The following is a 23,071-nucleotide window of genomic DNA, read 5'->3' as shown; positions in this document are numbered from 1 at the left end:
GTGTTCGTGCATCTAATGGGGTTAACGCAGACGTAGCAATGCTTCAGGAGACACATTTAAAGCTCGCAGATCACACGAGATTGAGAAAGGGACGGGTAGGCCAGGTGTTCCATTCGGGGCTAGATTCGAAGACCAGGGGGTAACATTCGAGGCTGGGAGAATTGTGACAGATAAGTGGGGCAGGTATATAACGGTGAGTGGAAAGTGGGAGGGGGTCCGGGTGGTGTTTGTGAACGTCTATGCTCCGAATTGGGATGATGTGGAATTTATGAGATGCATGCTAGGCAAAATCCCAGACTTAGAGTCACACCACCTGATCATGCGTGGAGACTTTAACACAGTCATCGATCCCGAGCTGGACCGGTCGAATTCCAGAACAGGGAAGCGACGGGGGGGGGGGAAGAATCCCTGGAGGTTCGCGTGGACGAGAGCGAAGGAGTTCTCTTTTTTCTCCCACATTCATAAGGTTTATTCCCGCATAGACTTCTTTGTCTTGAGCAGGGTGTTAATCCCAAAGGTGGTGGGGACAGAATACTCAGCAATCACAGTCTCGGACCATGCCCTGCACTGGGTGGACCTGCGGCTTAGTGAGGAGGGAGGGCAGCGCCCACTCTGGAGACTGGATGTGGGGCTACTGGCGGACGAAGAGGTTTGCGGGCGGATCAGCAGGAACATCCAGGATTACCTGGAAACAAACGATACGGGTGAGGTAGCAGTGGCAACGGTCTGGGAGGTTCTGAAGGCAGTTGTCAGAGGGGAACTCATCTCAATTCGAACCCATAGGGAAAAGAGAGAAAGAGCGGAGAGGGAGAGACTGTGGAGGAGGTACTCCGAGTGGACAGGAGATACGCGGAGGCCCCCGAGGCGAGGCGACTGAGTGAGCGGTGGAGTCTGCAGGCGGAGTTTGAACTGCTGACCACAGGGAAAGCAGTAGCACAGCTGAGGAAGGCAAGAACGGCAGTCTATGAGTACGGGGAGAAAGCGAGTAGAATGCTGGCACACCAACTGCAAAAGAGGGAGGCGGCCAGGGAAATCGGGGGAGTAAAGAATAAGGAGGGTAACACGGTCTTGGATCCGGGGTGCTGAACGGAGTCTTTAAGGAATTCTATAGTAAACTATATGAGTCGGAGACCCCGACGGGAGCGGAAGGGATGAGGCAATTTTTGGACCAGTTGAGGTTTCCAAAGATGGAAGAGGACCTGGTGGAGGGGCTGGGGGCCCCGATTGAATTGGAGGAGATTGTCAAGGGTATAGAGGGCATGCAATCGGGTAAAGCCCTTGGGCCGGACGGTTACCAGGTAGAATTCTACAAGAAATTTTCGGAAATATTGAGCCCGCTCCTGATGAGGACCTTCAATGAGGCTAGAGAGAAAGGAACCTCCCTCAACAATGTCACAGGCTTTGATCTCACTCATTCTTAAACGAGGGAAGGACCCGGAACATTGCGGGTCATACAGGCCGATTTCCCTTTTAAACGTGGATGCCAAATTGCTAGCTAAGATTCTGGCCACAAGAATTGAGGATTGCGTCCCAGGGGTAATAGAGGAAGACCAGACTGGGTTTGTAAAAGGCAGACAACTCAATACCAATGTCCGGAGACTTTTGAATATTATTATGATGCCCTTAGAAGGAGGGGAGGTGGAGGTGGTAACAGCGGTGGACGCAGAGAAAGCCTTTGACCGGGTGGAGTGGGAGTACCTCTGGGAAACGCTGGGGAGGTTCGGATTTGGTGAGGGCTTTATTGGCTGGGTGAAATTGCTGTACCAGGCGCCTGTAGCAAGTGTATGTACAAACCGGCTGAGGTCGGGGTACTTCGAGCTTCACTGGGGAACGAGACAGGGGTGTCCCCTCTCCCCGTTACTATTTGCCTTAGCTATAGAACCACTAGCTATGGCGCTGAGAGCCTCGAGGAACTGGCGGGGACTGGTTTGGGGGGGGGGGGGGGGGGGGGGGGGGGGGGGGGGGGGGGGAGAGTGGAATATCGGGTCTCACTATACACGGATGATTTGCTCCTGTACATTTCGGACCCCGTGGATGGGATGGGGGAGGTTCTGGAAGGGCCGGAAAACCTTTCTTGCAAAATCCCAAAATTGCATGCACCGAAACCCTTCCTCCTACGCCAACCCATACTTCTTTCCCAATTCCTCTGGGATCACGAATCACCCCCCAAGGAACCGATCCTTCATTTCCTTGATCCCCCTCTCGTCCCATCCCCGAAACCTCGCATCCATCCTCCCCAGCTCAAACCCATGATTCCCCGAATCGGCATCCCCCCTGAACCGGCCTCCGGCTTAAAGTGCTGCCTAAACTGCCTCCAGATCTTCAATGAGGCCACCACAATCGGACTCACCAAATACTTTCATGGAGGCACCTGAAGCGGCTCCGTTGCTTGCACCCGCACTCTGACCACCTACTTGAGCCTGTCTCCACCTTTACCCACAGAGCCTCCCACCTCCTTGCTCCAAACCCGCACCTTCTCCGTATTTTCCGCCTAACGTGAGGCTACACCTGGTCCATGTTTTTGTGGACCAGTACTAAACAACGCTCTGGTGAGGTATCATAGGTGTGGCCATTGAGTTCCTGCCGTCCAAGTATTTAAATGAGCCATCAGATCTAGATTGCGCTGGGCAACGTGAGTCAAATGACTCGCGATCGACCCAGCGCAGAGCCCATTTGGGGCTCTCGCGCAATTCACCCATTGCGCCCAGATCCGCACCAAGAGGGCAGGGATGGGGAAAACTGTAACAATGTGTTTGTAAATTGTGTCAAATGCATCAAAAAATACCTTCCTCGGAATCTAAAACCCAAACTTGTATGAAGAGTGAGCAAAATCTTGTGGAGGCGTCGGGGATCTCATCTGGCAACTAGAGAGCTGGCGAGAGACCCGTGCTGCCTCTTGTCAGGGAGAACCACTGAACCACAAGCCAATCAGGCAATGGTGAGGTCAGTGGCAGCTCCCCACCCCTCCCGAATCTAGACCCCCAGGGACAGAAATGTCACCCACCACAGCCCAACAACTCTTGTGCTCAGCAGTGCCACTGGGGAGGTGGCTACTGCCAGAAGGACAGGCACCAGAGTCCCAGGGATCTACAAAAACTGAGGTCACCATCAGTTACGTATTGGGGGAGGGGGTTTTCAGCATGGGGATCATGGGAAGGTGGGTTCAGGAAGGCCAGCAACAAGGCCAGTGGGGTGTCTCTCAATGGGCCATGCCTTCCCAATGTCCGGTCTCTCGATCAGGCCCAAGTGCCTTTGATCTCCCCCCACAACACCACCCCACCCCCCCCCCGCCACCCCCCGTTCCCCCCAAACCGCTAAGGTGCGCGAAGCTGCCTGCGCGTTCTCAGCTGCCATGCACATCACATGGCGATAGGTCCACCTGCAGCTGGTCTACTATTAGTAGCAGTGGGATGAGGTCCTTCAGCAGTCATTAATTGTCCATTAAGTGCTTCAATTGATGGTGACAAGGTTCAGGTACCATCCCATCTAATTAAACACCCTTCCTGCATCCAAGCTCACCTCAAAGAGCTATTTAGCACAGGGCTAAATCGCTGGCTTTGAAAGCAGACCAAGCAGGCCAGCAGCATGGTTTGATTCCCGTACCAGCCTCCCCGAATAGGCGCCGGAATGTGGCGACTAGGAGCTTTTCACAGTAACTTAATTTGAAGCCTACTCGTGACAATGAGTGATTTTCATTTCAAGAGAGCAGAGGATCCTGCCCCTTAATTCCAGGTCAGGAGTGTATCTTGGGAAGTTGTGAAATGCCACCTGTAATTTCTGTCCATTAATTTTAATGGATAAAAAGAAATCACAGATTGCCCAACCAGAATTTCCCAAATTATGTGCACAGGATCACAGAATAATCTTCTGTATTCTAATTCATGGTAAGGTTGTTAAATGTATGAGACTAATTTCTCCTGAACTTTCCACCTTCGGGTGGAAACAAATAATGCACTGTATGCAGCACATTAAGTTCAGTAACACACCTGAGACATCTACCGTATTTGCGCTCAGTAACTCATCTAAAACTCACCTCAATTTCTCTAAGTTTTTGCTTGGTCTTCTGCTATCAGAAATATCTGAAAAATACAAGCATTATTCATAATATTTTAGTTTTGAGATCATGAGAATCATAATTCAATTAATTAAACTAAGGAATGTGGGTTGTCTTGGATCTCTGAATGAACTTTTAAGAAAACTTGTGAGTGTTAACTTGCAAAGGTATTCTTGTTTGAAAACACAAAACAAAGTACATGGCTTAGGATATTTCAATTGCCATCTGTGTCAGAGTCCTTTGCAAAAGAAAGATGATAATTGACTGGTTGTAATTTTCTTTGACAAATATCTCAGTAACCAGAAATATCCTATTATATGATTAAATTGGGCATCACATGATCCGTGTATCAAATCTACAGCACAGAAACAGGCCATTCAGCCCAATGGATCAATGCTGGTGTTTATGCTCCACATGAGCCCTCTCCCATTCTAATTCCATCTAATTCTAACCCCATCAGCCTTCGAGGCGCCCTCATTAATTTGAAATGAAAATATAGCAGACAGCTTCCAACATCAATGACTGTGACTCCAGACAGAGTAACTGTGTCAGTAACTGTTGTTCATTTACCTCAACTTATGTGATCATGGACTAGTCTCATATAGAGATGCAATTCATCTTGTTTCAGTTCATGTCGTCACTTGTTGACTTGTCTGTCACATCAGTGCAAATGGAGTGTGGCAAATCACAAATCAGCGACACATCAGCGAAAAACACCAAAGGTGCCAAAGTAAATAGTCACCCATGGAATGCAGCTTTACTTGTTTTCAATCTTGTATGCTGTGAGAGCTTTCATTTTTATTATTCATTCAAGTGATATGGGCACCGTTAACAAGGCCTGCATTTTTTGTCCAACCCTAATTGTCCTTGAGATGGCGTTGATGTGTTATCTTCTTGAATCACTACAGGTGCTACTTGGGAGGAAGTTGTAGGATTATGACTCAGCAGCAATATAGGAATGGGTATATAGATCAAATTTAGGGTAGTGTGCGACTTGCAATGAAACTTGTAGACAGTGATGCTTCCCTGTTTCTGCTGCCCATCCTTTTCTAGCTAGTAGAGGTCGGGGGCGAGGGAAGTTGGTTAGCTCAGTTGGCTGGACGGATGGTTTGTGATGTAGAGCAACGTCAACAGTGCGAATTAATTTCCGGACCAGGTGACGTTATTCATAAAGGTCCTGCCTTCTCAACCTTGCCCTTGTGATGACCTCAGGTTAAATCACCATCAGTCAGCTCTCAAAGTTGGAGGGGGGTCAATGCTTATGGTCTTCTAGGGCCGTGGCGACATTTACATTGTATTTTTAGAGGTCAGGGATTCGGTATGTGCTGTTGTATAAGCCCTGGCAAGTTGTTGGAGTGCATCTTGCAGATGGTATACATTGCTACCACTATGCACACGAGGTGGAGGGAGTGAATGTTTACAATGGTGTGTCAATCATGTGGGCTGTTTTGAATGATGTTGAGCATTATTGGATCTGCATTTATCCAGGCAAGTGTAGAGAATTCTATCCCCTCCTGACTTGTGCTTTGTAGATGGTGTAGTGATTTTGGAGAGTCACAAGTTACTTACGGCAGAATACCCAACCTTTGAACTGATCCTGTAGCCAGAGTATTTATATGACTGGTCTAATTAAGTTTCTGATCAATGATAATCCTCAGGATGCTGATAGTGGGAGATTCTTTGATGGGAATGTCACTGAATGTCAAGAAAGGCAGTTAGATTCTCTAGTTGATAAGGGTCACGTTTGACACTTGAGTGGAATGAGTATTAATTCTCAATTTTCAGACAAAGCTTGAATATTGTCTAGGTCTTGCTGTACATGAGCAAGGGCTGCTTCATTAAATGAGGAATTGTGAATGAAAATGAATATTGTGCAATCAGCAGAAATTCCTGCTTCAAACATTAAGATGTTGGAACGTCAGTGAAGTAACAGCTAAAGATAGTTGGGTCTGGGACATTATCCTCCAACAAACAAAAACATCTTGCTTTGTGCTTGATATGATTCCAGCCAATGGAGATCTCCCCACATTAGACCCACTGCCCCTCCCGCACTCCAATTCTCATTGACTTCAGTTTTCCTAGGGCTCCTGGATGTCACATTCATCAAATGCTGCCTTGCTGTCAAGAGCAGTCATTGTCACCTCACTTCTGGAATTTAGGTTCTTCTGTCCATGTTTGGCTGTGATAGTGAGCTGGCAGAACCAAAACTGAGCATCAGTTAGCAGGCTGTTGATGAGCAAGTGTTGCTTGATTGCATTGTTAATGACACCTTAGAACGCAACAGTTCAGAAGGAGGCCATTTGGCCCTTCGAGCCTGCACCGACCCTAGTTAGGGCAACTCCCTCACCCTATCTCCATAACCCCATGTAACCTTTACACATGCTAAGGGCCAATTTAGCATGGCCTTTCCACATACCCTGTACATTCCTCCTGTGGGAGGAAACCAAAACAACTGGAGGAAACTCCACACAGACACAGGAAGAACATACAAACTCAACACACAGTCACCCAATGTCGGAATTGAACTCGGGTCCCTGGCATTGTGGGGCAACAGTGCTAATCGTGCTGCCTTCCATCACTTTTCTGGTGATTTACAGTGTACTGATAGGGCAATAATTGGTCAGATTGGAATAATCCTGCATTTTGTGGACAGGAACTTCCTGAGTAACTTCTCACGTTGTCAATGTGAGTGTTGTAGCTCTACAGGAACAGTTTGGCTTAGAGGTGGAGCTCATTTTTGGAGCACGAGTCTTCAGTATAACAGCTGGGATACTGTTGGGACACATAGCTTTTGTTGTATCATGTGTCTTCAGATTTTTGGTATATCATGTTTAGTGAACTGAATCAGCTGAGAACTGGTATGTGTAATGTTGGGGACCTCAGGAAGAAGCCAAGATGGATCATCCACTTATCACCTCTGGTTGGAGATGGTTTGTAAATGCTTTGCACTTAGGTGCTGGGCCCGATTATTAAGTATGGGGAATGCCCTCCTCCTGTTGGTTATTTCATTGCCCACCATCATTCATGATTGGATATGGCAGGACTGCAGATCTTAGATCCAGTTCATCGATCCTGGGATATCTTAGCTCTGTTTATAGCATGCTGTTCCGCTGTTTAGCATGCATGTCGTCCTGTGTTGTTTTTTCACCAAGTTGGTACCTCATTTTTAAGTATGCCTGGTGCTGTTCCTGACGTGCATTCTGCACTCATCACTGAAGAAGCGTGGCTCCCTGGCTTGATGGTATGAGGGATATGCCAGACTGTGAAGTTACAGATTGTGTTGGAATACAATTCTGTTGCTGTTGATTACGTGCAACAGATCATGGATGCCCAATTTGGAGCTGCCAGATCTGTTCTGAATCTATCCCATTTTGCATGATGGTTGTAATAACCACCACAAGGCACACGGGGATACCCTGATTAATCTCTCTGTGGGACTTCTGGAATATGAGCTGACCCACTAGTGGGCAGAAGCCCACCCAGCTGGGGCTCATAAGAATCTACTATAAAAGCCCACCCGGACAGAGACCGGCTTGTTGGTTGTCCCAACGGAACTGTGCTATGTAAATAGTTTGCTTCCATGGGCAGACTTAATATGACTTTGATTAAAACCTATGCTCATGTTACCGCTGGCTTCCTGGGTCGTAATACTGGCGATGAGGTAAAATAAAACCTGAACTCCAATTCTGGACATCCCAGCCACTCTGGAAATATGCCGCTTTTCGGGAAACTGGAGACCTTTGACCTATGCCTGGAAGATTGGGCTCAGGACGCAGAGCGGATGAGGTACTTTTTCCAGCAGAGGCCCAACAGAAGGTAATCCTCCTGCCAGCCTGCGGGGCCTCAACCTCCAGCATTAGAAAAAGCCTCACGTGCCCAGCTGCTCTGGATTCAAAATACTTTGGTGAATTAGTAGTATTGGTGTCCAACCATTATGACCCGAACCATCAGCAATCATGCAACAGTACTGGTTCAACACTGCTGTTGAAAATTCAGGGAAGTCAGTTACGGATTTCTTGATTTGACTCCAATGGCTGCTTGAGCATTATGAGTTTGGGCTATCCCTTTCCAAGATGGTGAGGGATCGGCTAGTGTGCAAAATTAATAACATCTCCACAAACAGAAAGCCTTTGGCTGAACCTCGGCTGGATTTTAAAAGGTGACTGAGCTAGCGCTGTCCCGTGAAAACACAGGAAAAGGGCTTCAGGAACTACAGATGAATGGACACCCCTAGTGATGGAGCTAGACACAGGAACTGCTGTCTCATCATCGGTCAACAGACCTTCCGCTGACTGCACAGGAATCCTGCCACTAAGCCTGCGTGACACCAAGGCCAGAGTAGTGACATACACTAGGGAACCACTGAGCATTATAGGAACCACCGTGACCTCGGTGATCCATGGGTAAGAAACAGTCAGGCTACCTTTGAACATGGTGCAAAGGCCAGGACCTAACCTGTTGGAACGTGATTGGTTGCTAGCACTCCCCTTCAATTTGGCATTAGATTTTCTGGATGGGCTCCGGAAACCAGTATGACATCCTCAGAAAATGTCCAGAGATATTCCAGGAGGGCCTGAGCAAGATAAAAGGAGCCAAGGCACTCATTTACATGGACCCAGAGGCCCAACCCAGGAACTGCAGGGCACGACCAGTCCCATATGCCTTGTTCATAAAGGTGGATGTCAAGTTGCAGCACCTGGAAAGTTTGGACATCATACACCCTACGCGATTTGCAGAGTGGCCGCACCTGCGGTCCCGGTGATGAAGACGGACAACTCTGTTCACCTCTGTCGGCTTATAAACAGGGCATCCACCTGGACCGTTACCCTCTGCCTCACATGGAGGATTTAACAGAGAAACATTCAAAATAGGTGCAGGAATAGGCCATTTGGCCCTTCAAGCTTCCTTCACCATTCAATACAATCATGGCTGATCATGCAAATTCAGTACCCCACTCCCGCTTTCTCTCCATACGTCTTGATCCCTTTAGTTAGTCCAGCTCCCTCTTGAATATATCCAACAAACTGGCCCTAACAGCTTTCTGTGGTAGAGAATTCCACAACTTCACAAGTCTCTGAGAGAAGAACCTCTTCCTCATCTCAGTCCTGAATGGCTTACTCCTTATTCTTAGACTGTGACCCCTAGTTCTGGACGTCCAAACATTGGAAACATTCTTCCCACATCTAGCCTGTCCAGTCCCATCAGGAAATTATATGTTTCTATGAGATCCCTTCTCATTCTTCAAAACTCCAGTGGTTACAAGCCCAGTCGATCCAGTCTTTCTTCATGTCAGCCCTGCCATCCTGGGAATTAGTCTGGTGAACCTTCGCTGGACACCCTCAATAGCAACAATGTCCTTCCTCAAATTAGGAGACCAAAACTGCACACAACACTCAAGGTGTGGCCTCACCAAGGCCCTGTATAACTGCAGCATGACATCCCTACTCCTATACTCAAATCCTCTGGCTATGAAGGCCAGCATGCCATTAGCTTTCCTCACCGCCTGCTGTACCTGCTGCCAACCTTCAGTGACTGTTCCAAATGACACCCAGGTCTCATTGCACTTCCCCTTTTCCTAAACTGCAACCATTCAGATAATAATCTGCCTTCCTATCTTTGTCAACAATTGGATAACCTCACATTTACCCACATTATATTGGATTTGCCAAGTATTTGCCCACTCAGTCAGCCTGTCCAAGTCACCCTACCACCTCTTTGCATCCTCCTCACAGCACACACTGCCACCCAGCTTCGTGTTGTCTGCAAATTTGGAGATATTGCACGCAATTCCTTCGTCCAAATTATTTATGAATATTGTGAATAGCTGGAGTCACAGCACTGAACTCTGCGGTACCCTACTAGTCATTGCCTGTCCCTCTGAAAAGGATCCGATTATTCCCACTCTCTGCTTCCTGTCTGCCAACCAGTTCTCTATCCACGCCAATACATTACCCAAAATACCATGAGCTTTCATTTTGCTCACTAATCTCTTGTGTGGGACCTTGTCAAAAGCCTTTTAAAAGTCCAGATACACAACATCCACTGGCTCACCCCTGTCCACTCTACTGGTCACATCTACCACCGATGTCAGGTTAATCGGTCTATTTTTCCGTTTTCTCTCTCCTTCCTTTTTTAAAAGTGGGGTTATATTAGCTACCCTCCAATCCATTGGAACTCTCCCAGAGCATATAGAATGCTGGAGAATGATTACCAATGCGTCCACTATTTCTAGAGCCATTTCCTTAAGTACTCCGGGATGCAGAGCATCGCATTGGGCCCTGGGAATTTATCGGGTTTTAATCCCAACAATTTTCCAACAATTTCCCCAATACAATTTCAGTTCCTCCTTCATGCTGGACCCTCTGTCATAGAATCATAGAATTTACAGTGCAGAAGGAGGCCATTTGGCCCATTGAGTCTGCACTGGCCCTTGGAAAGAGCACCCTACTTAAGCCCACACCTCCACATTATCCCCGTAACCCCACCTAACTATTTTGGACACTAAGGGCAATTTATCATGGCCAATCCACCTAACCTGCGCATCTATGGACTGTGCGAGGAAACCGGATCACTCGGAGGAAACCCACGCACACACCAGGAGAACTTGCAGACTCCGCACAGACACTGACCAAAGCCAGGAATCAAACCTGGGACCTTGGAGCTGTGAAGCAACAGTGCTACCAAGCCGCCCTATCCCCTAGTGTTTCCGGAATGTGATTTGTTTCCTCCTTAGTGAAGATAGATCCAAAGTATTTGTTCAACTGGTCTGCCATCTCTTTGTTGCCCATTATGAATTCCCCTGATTTTACCTGTAAGGGACGTACATTTGTCTTCACCACATATCTATAGAAGCTTTTGCAGTCAGTTTTTATGTTTACTGCCAGCTTACTCTCGTATTCTATTTTTCCCTTCCGGGGGGGCTGTGAGCTTAGTTTAGAGTAGGGGGTTAGTAAAGGTGGGACTTGTAAGGGAGGAAGACAGCTTTTGCACTATGTTTATATTTTTATATACATTTTTTATTTTGTTGTTGTTGTAAAATCATAAATACCTCAATAAAATGTTTATGTATAAAAAAAAATTGAGCAGCATTGTGGAAGTATGTGAACAGGAGGCTGTCCGATACACTTGCCTCCCTTTTGGGGTTTCTTCGGCCTGTGCAATTTTTCAGAAGGTGATGGAAGGCATCCTCCAGGGACTACCCAAAATGGCAATGTATTTAGATGATGTGCTCATCACGGGGGCCACTGGAAAGGAGCACATGGATAATCTAGAGACGATTTTCCCAGGTAGGCATCTGCCTGATTAGAGGCAAGTGCGTCTTCCAAGAGAAGACTGTGACATACTTGGGGAATAGGGTGGATGAGGACAGCTTGCACCCTGTGGAGGAGAAGGTTCAGGCCATAGAAGGGGCCCCAACTCCACAAAATGACAAACATTTCTGGGTCTCGTAAGTTTATTTCAAACCTGGCCATCCTACTGGCACATATCTTGTTGTGAAAGAACCAGAAGTGGGCCTGGGGAACTCCACAGGAGGAGGCATTCGCAGGAGTGAAGAGACCATTGTCATCCTCCTAGCTGCTGGCCCATTATGATCCATCCCAGCCGCTTGTCCTGACCTGTAACTCCTCTCCGTATGGCATCAGGCAGTGGTGTCCCATAGATGGGACCATGGCACAGAATGCCCCATCGCATTCACTTCTAGAACCTTGGCAGATGTGGAGCACTGCTACGTCCAGATATAAAAAGAACGTTTGACTGTGATATCCACCATGAAAATATACCATCAGTACGTCTACAGGCAGTATTCTTTTATTACCACTGACCACGAGCCACTGCTGCGTCTCTTTGAGCAGGACAAGGGGATTCCACCCATAGCCTCGGCCTGGATTCAGCAATGGGCACTTTTGCAGACGGCATACAAATCTACTTTCGGCATCGCCCAGGGGTCTAGAAAGCCAACGCCTTTCCCCTCAGTCATCTCCCATTGCCTGTGAAGCACAGAAGGCCTCCTCAGTTTGTGGCGGAGGGAGAACTTTCGGACTTGACGGATACCCTGAGTGATCTTCCTGTGGCGCTCGTGGAATATGAGAACCCCCACTAGTGGGCGGAGGCCCACCCATCTGAGGCTCGTAAGAATCTTGTATGAAAGTTAGCTCAGCATATTGGTTGTCCCAATGGGACTGTGCTATGTAAATAGTTCACTGCCGTGGGCAGACGTAATGTGATCTTGATTAAAATCTACGTTCACCGTACCTCTGACTTCCTGGGTCTCAATAGTGGTAGTGCCATACAGCATAATGGAGGATGTAAAGATGAAGTTTCACCTCCAAAAGGTTGTTGATGGTCATTCCTACCAATGCTTTCATAGACAGATGTATCTGCAACAGGTTGTTTAGTGAGGACAAAGTCAAGTAGGCCTTTTCAGTTGGGTTCCCTCAACACCTGCTACAGGCAGAGTCAAAACAGATATGTCCTTCACGACTGACAGGAATCAGTGATGGTACTACTAAAACACTCATTTGTGATGCACATTGAAGTTCACCACTCACAGTACAATCAATGCCTTTGCTATCTGCAGTGTTTCTTCCAAGTGGCATTCAGCAGTTGAGGGAGGGCAGTAGATGGTAATTACAGAAGATTTCCTTGAATAGGTTTGACTGGATGCCATGGAACTCAATGGGCTCTGGAATCAATGTTGAGACCTCCACAGCTACTCCCTCCCAACTGTATAACATAGTGTTGCCCCCTCTAGTGGGCATGTCCTCCCAGTGGGTCAGGCCAGGATGGTAGAGGAGGAGCTCTGGCACATTGGTTATAAGGTTATCAGGCTGTTGTTTAATTAGTCTACTAGAGAGCTATTCAAATTTTGGCAAAAGTCCCTAGATGTAAACGTGGAAGTCTGTGTGGAGTCAACAGGGCAAGGTGTTCCTTTGTTTAGTCTGTTTCTGAGGTGGAACCTGGGAGGTCTGTCCAGTTTTATTTGTACTAAACTTTGCTTAGCAGTTTGGTACAACTGAGTGGCTTGCCAGGCAATTTCAGAGGGCAGGTAAGACAATCATGTCTAAGTCAAAGTAAAATGTTGCTGTAGGTCTGGAGTCACATGTAGGCCAGAACAGGCTTGGACAGCAGAAGACCTTTCTTAAAAGATACTTGTAAACCAGATTGGTTTTATGGCAATTGTGATCACCATTACTATGGCTAACTTTTTACTCTAGATTTATTTAATTAAATTAATTTGTATTTAGCTTGCATCCTCCTTATCCAATAATGTACCCAACACGCTAAAGCTACACGGACTGCATTCACCCACAAGCGCTACTGTTCCATAAAAATACACAAGTAGCATTCTGAAGTCAAAATTCCATAGCAGGAGATAAAGACTTTAAAATATCCCCATGTAAAAAGATATATTAAAAGATATATCTTTTTTTAAATTTAGAATGCCCAATTAATCTTTTCCAATTAAGGGGCAATTTAGTGTAGCCAATCCATCTACCCTGCACATCTTTGGATTGTGGGGGCGAAACCCACACAAACATGGGGAGAATGTGCAAACTCCACATGGACAGTGACCCAGAGCTGGGATCAAACCTGGGACCTCGGCACCATGAGGCAGCAATGCTAACCATTGTGCCACCATTCTTCCCATTAAAAGATATATGTTAGGTGAATTGGACATTCTGAATTCTCCCTCTGTGTACCCGAACAGGTGCCAGAGTGTGGCGACTAGGGGTTTTTCACAGTAACTTCATTGCAGTGTTAACGTAAGCCTACTTGTGACAATAATAATAAAGATATTATAAAATGACAGAGCATATTATAAATTACCAATTGTAGGTTAGAATTTGCCACCACAGAATAAAAGCTGACACACCTTGCCTTATAATCCCTTTCCTTCACAGGCGCTCCACTGCAAAGATTCAAAGAACACATTAAGAATCCAAAAGCGCGCATCGAGAGGAGCTCCCGCTGGTGGCCACTATTTGTGGTGCTTTCGGGGGTTTCCCCAATTCTTTGCTCTCCCCTCCGATTATTGTTGGCCTTTGGGGCCTTTCTGGGCGTCAAGCGGGGCCGGTTTGAAAAGCGCTGAGGAACCCCACGCGGGGGTCGGGCGGTTGGGGCTGAGGCGTCAGACCCAGCACGCGCGGAGCAGCGGGGGCGGAGCCAAACGGAGGTCGAGGCGGCAGGCCCGAAGCCAGGGCGCGATATAGGTGAGATGTCCCACATCGGCTGGCTCCCACATCGAGAATGTTGTAAGAAATCTGAAGTCCGGTCCCAGGGGAAGTCTTGAGGAATAGAAAAAAGAAGATAAAGAAGTTTTAAAGAAACTTAGTGAAAGTTTTTTTTTGAAGGAAGAATTTTTTGTTTTTCTATTAAAAAAAGATTGAAGAAGGAAAGAAGGGGAAAAAAAAGGAAAAATAATAAATCATTAAAGGATGCGAGAAGCAGCATCGAAGAAGGGAGGAAACGCAGGCTCGCCATTGAATGAGAGGACCAGCAAAAGCGCTGACAAAATGGCGGATGCCAGACCGTATGGTGGGGCCGCACTACTTACGGTGGTTGTGGAGCTGGAAAAGCAGTTTGCGAGACACATGGAGGCTTTGAGGAAGGCGATGGCGGTCACATTGAAGTCATCGGTAGAGGGGATAATCGCCCCAGTGAGGGTAGCTGTGGCAAAGACATCAGTCGAGGTGAGAGAGCAGGGCGAGAAGATGAAGAAAGTGGAGGAGGCCGCGCCGCAGCACAGCGACCAGTTCACCTCGATGGGGGACAAGCTGCGGAGGGTGGTGGAGGTCAACAGAGGGCTCGGAGCAAAGCTCGAGGATTTGGTGAACCGCTCGAGGCGGCACAATCTGAGAATTGTGGGCTTGCCCGAAGGGACAGAGTGCCCAAGGCCAACAGAGTACTTTGTTAAGGAGTTGGCGGAGTTGATGGGGGAGGGTGAGAACCCCTCCTGGTCCGGGCTGGACCAAGCTCATCGGTCATTAAGGCGAATGAGCCACCAGGAGCAGTAATTATCTGCTTCCATAAGTATTGCATGAAGGAGAAGGTGTTAAGCTGGGCGAAGCAGAAGCAGGAGGTACAGTGGGATGGTGCTGGAGTTCGGATCTACCAGGACTTGACGGTGGAGTTGGCAAAAAGACGAGCGGCTTTCGGGCGAGTGAAGGCGGCACGGTACAAAAAGGGGGCGCGATTTGGTATGGCATATCCGGCGAAGCTGAGGGTGGCGTATGATGCCAAAGACTTTTACTTCGAGACAGCGGAGGCGGCTGAGGCATTCATGAGGGCAGAAGACTTGGGACAGACGTGAGGAGCGCAGCTGGAAGAGAGACTGTGGACTGTGATTGGGGAGCTGGAAAATGTATAAATGCTGGAACTTTCTTTTTACTGGTGTGTATTGTAATTTACTTCACTTCACATTGTTACAGAGTTCAAGTTATTGGTTGCGTTGATTGGCATTCTGTGTTGCGACGGTTATATCTTATTTTAGTGAATTGTATGGGTTGGATTGTTGTTTTTGCTTTTTCTTTCTCTGGGACTGGGTGGGAGGGGACGATATACCTTGGCAGGGTGAGCCACCCACGCGAGCTAACTAAAGTCGGCGAGTGAACGGAGGTGAGGTGAGAGGAGGGTTGTGGACAGTGGAGCCTGGATAGCAGGTTTCGACGGGTCTATGAGGCGAGCGGGAGGGGCGGGGGAGAGAATGATGCTGGGAGTTGTTTTTTTAGAGAGGAAATGGGAGGGGGGGGAAGGGGTTCGATGTTAACAATGGACAGGGGCGGGTCAGGCTCATGGGCAGGGCCCGGTGGTATGATGATGGTGGATAAGAAGGGTGGGGGTTGTGAGAGACCCCCAGTTAGGATAGTCACGTGGAACGTGAGGGGGTTACGAGATCCGGTCAAGTGGTCACGGGTGCTTGCACATCTTAAAAGTTTGAAAGCCGATGTGGCAATGCTGCAGCAGACTCACTTGAGGGTGAAGGACCAGGTGAGACTTAAAAAGGACTGGGTTAGTCAGGTGTTTCACTCTGGATTTGGCGGTAATGGTCAGCAAAAGGGTACGCTTCCAGATGGAGAAGGTGGTGGCAGATCAGGGGGGTAGATATGTGATTTTGACAGGGGCGCTGGAGGGGAGGTTAGTGCCGCTGTTAAGTGTATACGGTCCCAATTGGGACGATGTGGGATTCGTGAGGAAGGTGTGTGGGGCCATTCCCAACTTGGACACACACAAACTGATAGTGGGGGGGGGACTGGAACTTGGTGCAGGAGCCAAGGTTGGACAGATCACGGCTGCGCTTGCTGTTCCCATCGGGGGGGTGAAGGCGTTGGCTGGGCTAATGGTGGAAATGGGAGAGATGGACCCTTGGAGGTTTCTGCACCCGAGGGAACGGGAGTACTTGTTTTTCTCAGCAGTCCGTAAGATATACTCGCGGATCGACTTTTTCATAGTGGGGAAGGCTTTGCTGGCTGGGGTTAAGGAGTTGGAATACTCGGCAATTGCAGTATCAGATCACACTCCTCATTGGGTGGATATGGTACTGGAGAAGGGGGTAGTGCGGAGGCCAGGGTGGAAATTGACGTGGGACTTTTGGGGGACCAAGGGTTCTGTGACAAAATTGAAAATGTAATTGAGGAATATGTAGGTTTCAACTGTCCGGGTGAGGTGTTGAAGGCAGATGTCTGAGAGGATCTAAAGGCGATGGTGAGGGGTAAGGTGATCTCGTTTAAGGCCAGGGTGGACAAAGAGGAGAGGTTGGCACGGCAGAGGGTAATAGATGAGATGCTGGAGGTAAATAGGAGTTATGCAGAAGATGGGGACCCAGCGAAGTTGGAAAAGAGGAAGGAACTACGGGCAAGCTTTGACCGACTATCTACCAGGAAGGTGGTGCGCCAACTGAGACGAGCAAGGGTGCAGTTTACAAACATGGAGGTAAGGCGCACCTCCTTATGTGTTTGCTGTATGTTAGCAGGTCAGCTCCGGAGGGAGGTAGCGGTAAGGGAGTTGTTCAGGTGAAGGACAGGGCAGGGAAGTTGGTGATGGCTCCGGATCTGATTAACAAGGTCTTTGAGGAATTTTATAAGAGGTTGTACAGGTCAGAGCCACCTGGGGGAGACCGGGAGATGCAGGAATTTCTAGATGGGTTGGAGTACCCGAGGTTAGTGGAGGGGGACAGGGCTACACTAGAAGGAGCGATAGTGGAGCAGGAGATAAATGATGCGATTGGGAGGATGCAGTCGGGGAAGGTGGCAGGGCCGGATGGGTTTCCGGTGGAATATTATAAGAAATTCAAGGATAAGCTGGCACCCCTGATGGTGGGGATGTTTGAAGAGGTGATAGGGAAGGAGGTGTTGCCACAAACTTTGGGGAAGGCATTGATTTCCCTGTTGCTAAAAAGGGATAAGGACCCGACGGAGTGTGGGTCATAAAGGCCCATATCACTTCACAATGTGGACGCAAAAGTATTGGCAAAGGTATTGGCGGGTAGGCTAGAGGAGTGCCTCCTGAAGGTGACAGGTGAAGATCAGACAGGGTTCGTGAGAGGGAGGCAGCTCTTTTCAAACATTAGAAGGATATTGATCATCGTTCTGGCACCGGCGGAGGGGAAGGAAACAGAGGTGGTTGCAGCATTGGACGCTGAGAAGGCGTTTGACCGGGTAGAATGGGGGTACTTTATGGCCGTTCTGGAGCGGTTTGGGATTGGACCAAGATTTGTGAACTGGATAAAGCTACCACCATATAAGGAGCCGAGGGCACGTGTCTGCACAAACAACATCAGCTCGAGATACTTTTCTCTCCACCGTGGGACTCGGCAGGGATGTCCTATGTCCCCCCTGCTGTTTGCACTCGCGATTAAGCCGTTGGCCATCATATTAAGAAGTTCGGGGGGTATGGAAAGGAATAGTGCGAGGGGGGGTGGGTAGAGCATAGGGTGTCCTTGCTGTTGTACATGTCGGAACCGAGTGTGTTGATAGGGGGAATATTGGAGCTTCTTTGAGTGTTTGGGTCTTTCTCGGGGTACAAACTAAATCTAGACAAGAGTGAGCATTTTGTGGTATCTCGGCCGGGGGGTGGGGGCAGGGGTGGGGGGGGCTGCCGTTCCGTAGGGCAGGGACTCACTTTAGGTACCTGGGTGCGCAGGTACATAGAAGGAACATTTCTAGTTTGGTGGGGAGAGTGAAAGCTGATCTGGCAAGGTGGGGTGGTCTCCTTTTGTCACTGGCGGGTCGGGTACAGGCGGTTAAAATGAATGTGTTGGCGTGATTTCTGTTTATTTTTCAATGCCTATCGATTTTCCTGCCAAAGGCATTTTTCAGAGAGTTTGAGGGAAGGATTACTCCGTTCATATGGGGAGGGAAGGTGGCCAGAGTGAGGAAGGTGCTGCTACAGAGGGGAAGGCAGGCAGGGGGTTTGGGTCTTCCGAACCTGATGTATTACTACTGGGCGGCGAATGTGGAGAAGGTGCGGAGCTGGGTCAGAGGGGTTGATTCCCAGTGGGTCAGAATGGAGGAGAGTTTGTGCATGCGGTCGGGACTGAAAGCACTAGCAACAGTGCCGCTCCCGATGGCCCTGGGGAAATACTCAGGGAGTCCGGTAATAATAGCTTGATTGAGAATTTGGAAGCAGTTTGGCCAACACTTTGGGTTGGGGGCAGGGTCAAGGAAATGCCGATTCCGGGGAACCACAGATTTGAGCCAGGGAAGTGGGATGGAAATTTTCAGAAATGGGAGGAGAAGGGGATTAAGACACTGAAAGATTTGTTACTTAGGGGTCGGTTTGCAGGATTGAAGGAGCTGGAAGGGAAGTATGGGCTGGAACAGGGAGAAATGTTTAGATACATGCAGGTTCAAGATTTTGCCAGAAAGGAGATACAGAGCATCCCGGTGGAGCCGGCCTCCACATTGGTGGAGGAGGTGCTGACGACAGGGGGACTGGAGAAGAAGGCAGTGTCGGCGGTTTACGGAGCTATTTTGGAAGAGGAGAAGGCACCACTGGAAGGGATCAAAGCAAAGTGGGAGGAAGAATTGGGAGAGGAAACAGAGGAGGGGTTCTGGTGTGAGATGCTCCGGAGAGTGAATGCCTCCACCTCGTGCTTGAGGTTGGGGCTGATACAGCTGAAAGTGGTATACAGAGCACACCTCACAAGGGCGAGGATATGCCTATTCTCTGAAGGAGTAGAAGATGTGTGTGAACATTGCGGGGGGCCCGCTAATCACGTTCATATGTTATGGCCCTGTACAAAGCTAGAGGATTACTGGAAGGAGGTTTTTAGAGTAATTTCTAAAGTGGTGCACGTGAAACTGGACCCGGGCCCCCGGGAGGCCATATTCGGGGTGTCAGACCAGCCAGGGTCGGAAACGGAGGCAGATGTTGTAGCCTTTGCCTCGCTGATCGCCTGAAGGCGGATCCTGATAGGTTGGAGAGCAGCCTCTCCACCCTGTGCCCTGGCGTGGTGGGGGGAAGTTGTTGGAATTCTTGACTCTTGAGAAGGTTAAGTTTGAACTGAGGGGAAGGACGGAGGGGCTCTACAAGTCATGGGCATTATTCATCATGCACTTTCAAGAACTGGATAACATCGAACATTAGTTGGGGGGGGAGGGTTGGCAGGTGAGTGTATTAAGGGTGACTATGGGTAATCCCGGATTCCTTTTTGTCATTTGTTTATGTGAACATGCGGGTGTTTGGGGTTTGGTGGGAGGATGGGATCGTTGTTATTGATATGGGGATTGACATATTTGTTACTGATTATTGTTTATTGTTGGTGGGTGTAAATTTGGGAGAAAATGTGAAATAGTAGGAGAATAAAAAAACATTTTTAAAAAAAGAATCCAAAAGCACAAGAAATGGATATAGTAATGGATATAGTAGTGGATATAGTAATGGATATAGTAATGGATATAGTAATGGATATAGTAGTGGATATAGTAATGGATATAGTACTGGATATAGTAATGGATATAGTAGTGGATATAGTAATGGATATAGTAGTGGATATAGTAGTGGATATAGTAATGGATATAGTAATGGATATAGTAATGGATATAGTAATGGATATATAGTGGATATAGTAGTCGATATAGTAATGGATATAGTAATGGGTATAGTAATGGATATAGTAGTGGATATAGTAGTGGATATAGTAATGGATATAGTAATGGATATAGTAATGGATATATAGTGGATATAGTAGTCGATATAGTAATGGATATAGTAATGGATATAGTAATGGATATAGTAATGGATATAGTAGTGGATATAGTAATGGATATAGTAATGGATATAGTAATGGATATAGTAGTGGATATAGTAATGGACATAGTAGTGGATATAGTAATGGATATAGTAATGGACATAGTAGTGGATATAGTAATGGATATAGTAGTGGATATAGTAGTGGATATAGTAATGGACATAGTAATGGATATAGTAGTGGATATAGTAGTGGATATAGTAGTGGATATATTAGTGGATATAGTAATGGATATATAGTGGATATAGTAGTGGATATAGTAATGGATATAGTAGTGGATATAGTAATGTATATAGTAATGGATATAGTAGTGGATATAGTAATGGATATAGTAGTGGATATAGTAGTGGATATAGTAATGGGTATAGTAATGGATATAGTAGTGGATATAGTAGTGGATATAGTAGTGGATATAGTAGTGGATATAGTAGTGGATATAGTAGTGGATATAGTAGTGGATATAGTAATGGATATAGTAGTGGATATAGTAGTGGATATAGTAGTGGATATAGTAGTGGATATAGTAGTGGATATAGTAGTGGATATAGTAATGGATATAGTAATGGATATAGTAGTGGATATAGTAGTGGATATAGTAATGGATATAGTAATGGATATAGTAGTGGATATAGTAGTGGATATAGTAATGGATATAGTAGTGGATATAGTAGTGGATATAGTAATGGATATAGTAGTGGATATAGTAGTGGATATAGTAATGGATATAGTAATGGATATAGTAGTGGATATAGTAGTGGATATAGTAGTGGATATAGTAGTGGATATAGTAGTGGATATAGTAGTGGATATAGTAGTGGATATAGTAATGGATATAGTAGTGGATATAGTAGTGGATATAGTAGTGGATATAGTAGTGGATATATAGTGGATATAGTACTGGATATAGTAATGGATATAGTAGTGGATATAGTAGTGGATATAGTAATGGATATAGTAATGGATATAGTAATGGATAGAGTAATGGATATAGTAGTGGATATAGTAGTGGATATAGTAATGGATATAGTAGTGGATATAGTAGTGGATATAGTAATGGATATAGTAGTGGATATAGTAGTGGATATAGTAATGGATATAGTAGTGGATTTATAGTGGATATAGTCGTGGATATAGTAGTGGATATAGTAATGGATATAGTAGTGGATATAGTAATGGATATAGTAGTGGATATAGTAATGGATATAGTAGTGGATATAGTAGTGGATATAGTAATGGATATAGTAGTGGATATAGTAGTGGATATAGTAATGGATATAGTAGTGGATATAGTAATGGATATAGTAGTGGATATAGTAATGGATATAGTAATGGATATAGTAATGGATATAGTAGTGGATATAGTAGTGGATATAGTAATGGATATAGTAGTGGATATAGTAGTGGATATAGTAATGGATATAGTAGTGGATATAGTAGTGGATATAGTAGTGGATATATAGTGGATATAGTAGTGGATATAGTAATGGATATAGTAGTGGATATAGTAGTGGATATAGTAATGGATATAGTAATGGATATAGTGGATATAGTAATGGATATAGTAGTGGATATAGTAGTGGATATAGTAGTGGACCATACAGTCAAGTCTCGTCTCGCTCAATATTATTGTGGCTAATCTTCGGTTTCAACTTCACTTTCCCACCTGCTCCCCATATCCCTTCATTAACTGAGACACCAAAACTCCATCCATCTCAGCCTTAGTCAACAACCCTTCCAGGGAAGAAATTTCTTCTCATCTTTGCTATCTAAATCTTCCCGAATTATCTTCTCATCTAAATTATTGGAGGTCCTGAAACTGTGCCCCCATGGTCTGGATTCCACACCCAGGGAAAAATAACCTCTGTGTCTAAAATTCAATTAGTGTTGCGTTCAAGTGTTCAATCAGGAATTAAAATTTCCAAAGAATATTAATAATCCAAACACTTACATTTACACAACGTTAATTGTTCTTTTCCAGCTTCTGAGGCATGCAGACTTGACTGACAAGGCCGATGGTCAGTAGATGATAAACGCCCACGAGCCCCTAGTAATCAAATAACATGATAATCATAGTTTGGAACTGAATTCACAATTATGTTCTTCTCATGTTGACCTTTAGTCCGTGTGCACCCTGTTGCTCTTTTCAACCCAACTCAATCACCAGCTTTTATTTTATTCTTACAACATCAAACTACATCAATTCACTCATTCCAAAAGTAACTTAACTTTCATGAAGAATAATTGAAACATTTCAACAGTAACAGTGGGAAAAATTCTCCTTTCTTGCATGTGATTTGACTAACATCTGACAGCAACAGTACGGCAATAGATTTTTGTAATAAATTCTATATCATGGCACGTCAATAGTCACATTAAATAGATATTGCCACTTTGCAAAAATACTAGTTAACAGTGAAGTTGAATAATAATTACCCCAAAATCTCAAACTGTTCAGTTAATATTGAATCTGATCTGACTTAACTAGTTAGAAAGCACAGAAAGGAATAATACAGATACAATGTTCTTCTTTGGAGTCTGCTACAAGAAGTTGCTCAGCAGTGACAACAGTTGACAGCAATTTTCTCCACAAATGGAAACTGCAAACTCCAACAGTCCAAGGATGGGCAGTCACATGATGTGAGCGTGGGAGGTTACGTGACCTCCAGCTCTGCTCATCTTTGAACCCACTGTTTAAATCCATTTACACATTTCTTTTACGTCTTTTCTTGGCATACATAATAGAAACTATGTCCTGAGATTTGTTGGCC

General features: G+C 46.3%; 1 protein-coding gene across 3 annotated transcripts in view; it reads right to left on the bottom strand.

The window, feature by feature from the left end:
- LOC119963106 (coiled-coil domain-containing protein 158-like) overlaps window positions 1-23,071 on the bottom strand; it is a 336,026-nt gene that overhangs the window by 266,631 nt on the left and 46,324 nt on the right. For all 3 annotated transcript variants that reach the window (XM_038791706.1, XM_038791705.1, XM_038791704.1), the window contains exons 2-3: window positions 22,252-22,347; window positions 4,034-4,079 (exon numbers count right to left, since the gene is read on the bottom strand). In XM_038791706.1, coding sequence (XP_038647634.1) covers window positions 4,034-4,079; window positions 22,252-22,347 — 142 coding nt within the window. The remainder of the gene's footprint in view (window positions 1-4,033; window positions 4,080-22,251; window positions 22,348-23,071) is intronic.

The sequence above is a fragment of the Scyliorhinus canicula genome, chromosome 3, assembly GCF_902713615.1.
Source record: "Scyliorhinus canicula chromosome 3, sScyCan1.1, whole genome shotgun sequence".
Lineage (NCBI taxonomy): Eukaryota > Metazoa > Chordata > Chondrichthyes > Carcharhiniformes > Scyliorhinidae > Scyliorhinus > Scyliorhinus canicula.
This window is presented reverse-complemented; position numbering and strand designations above follow the sequence as displayed.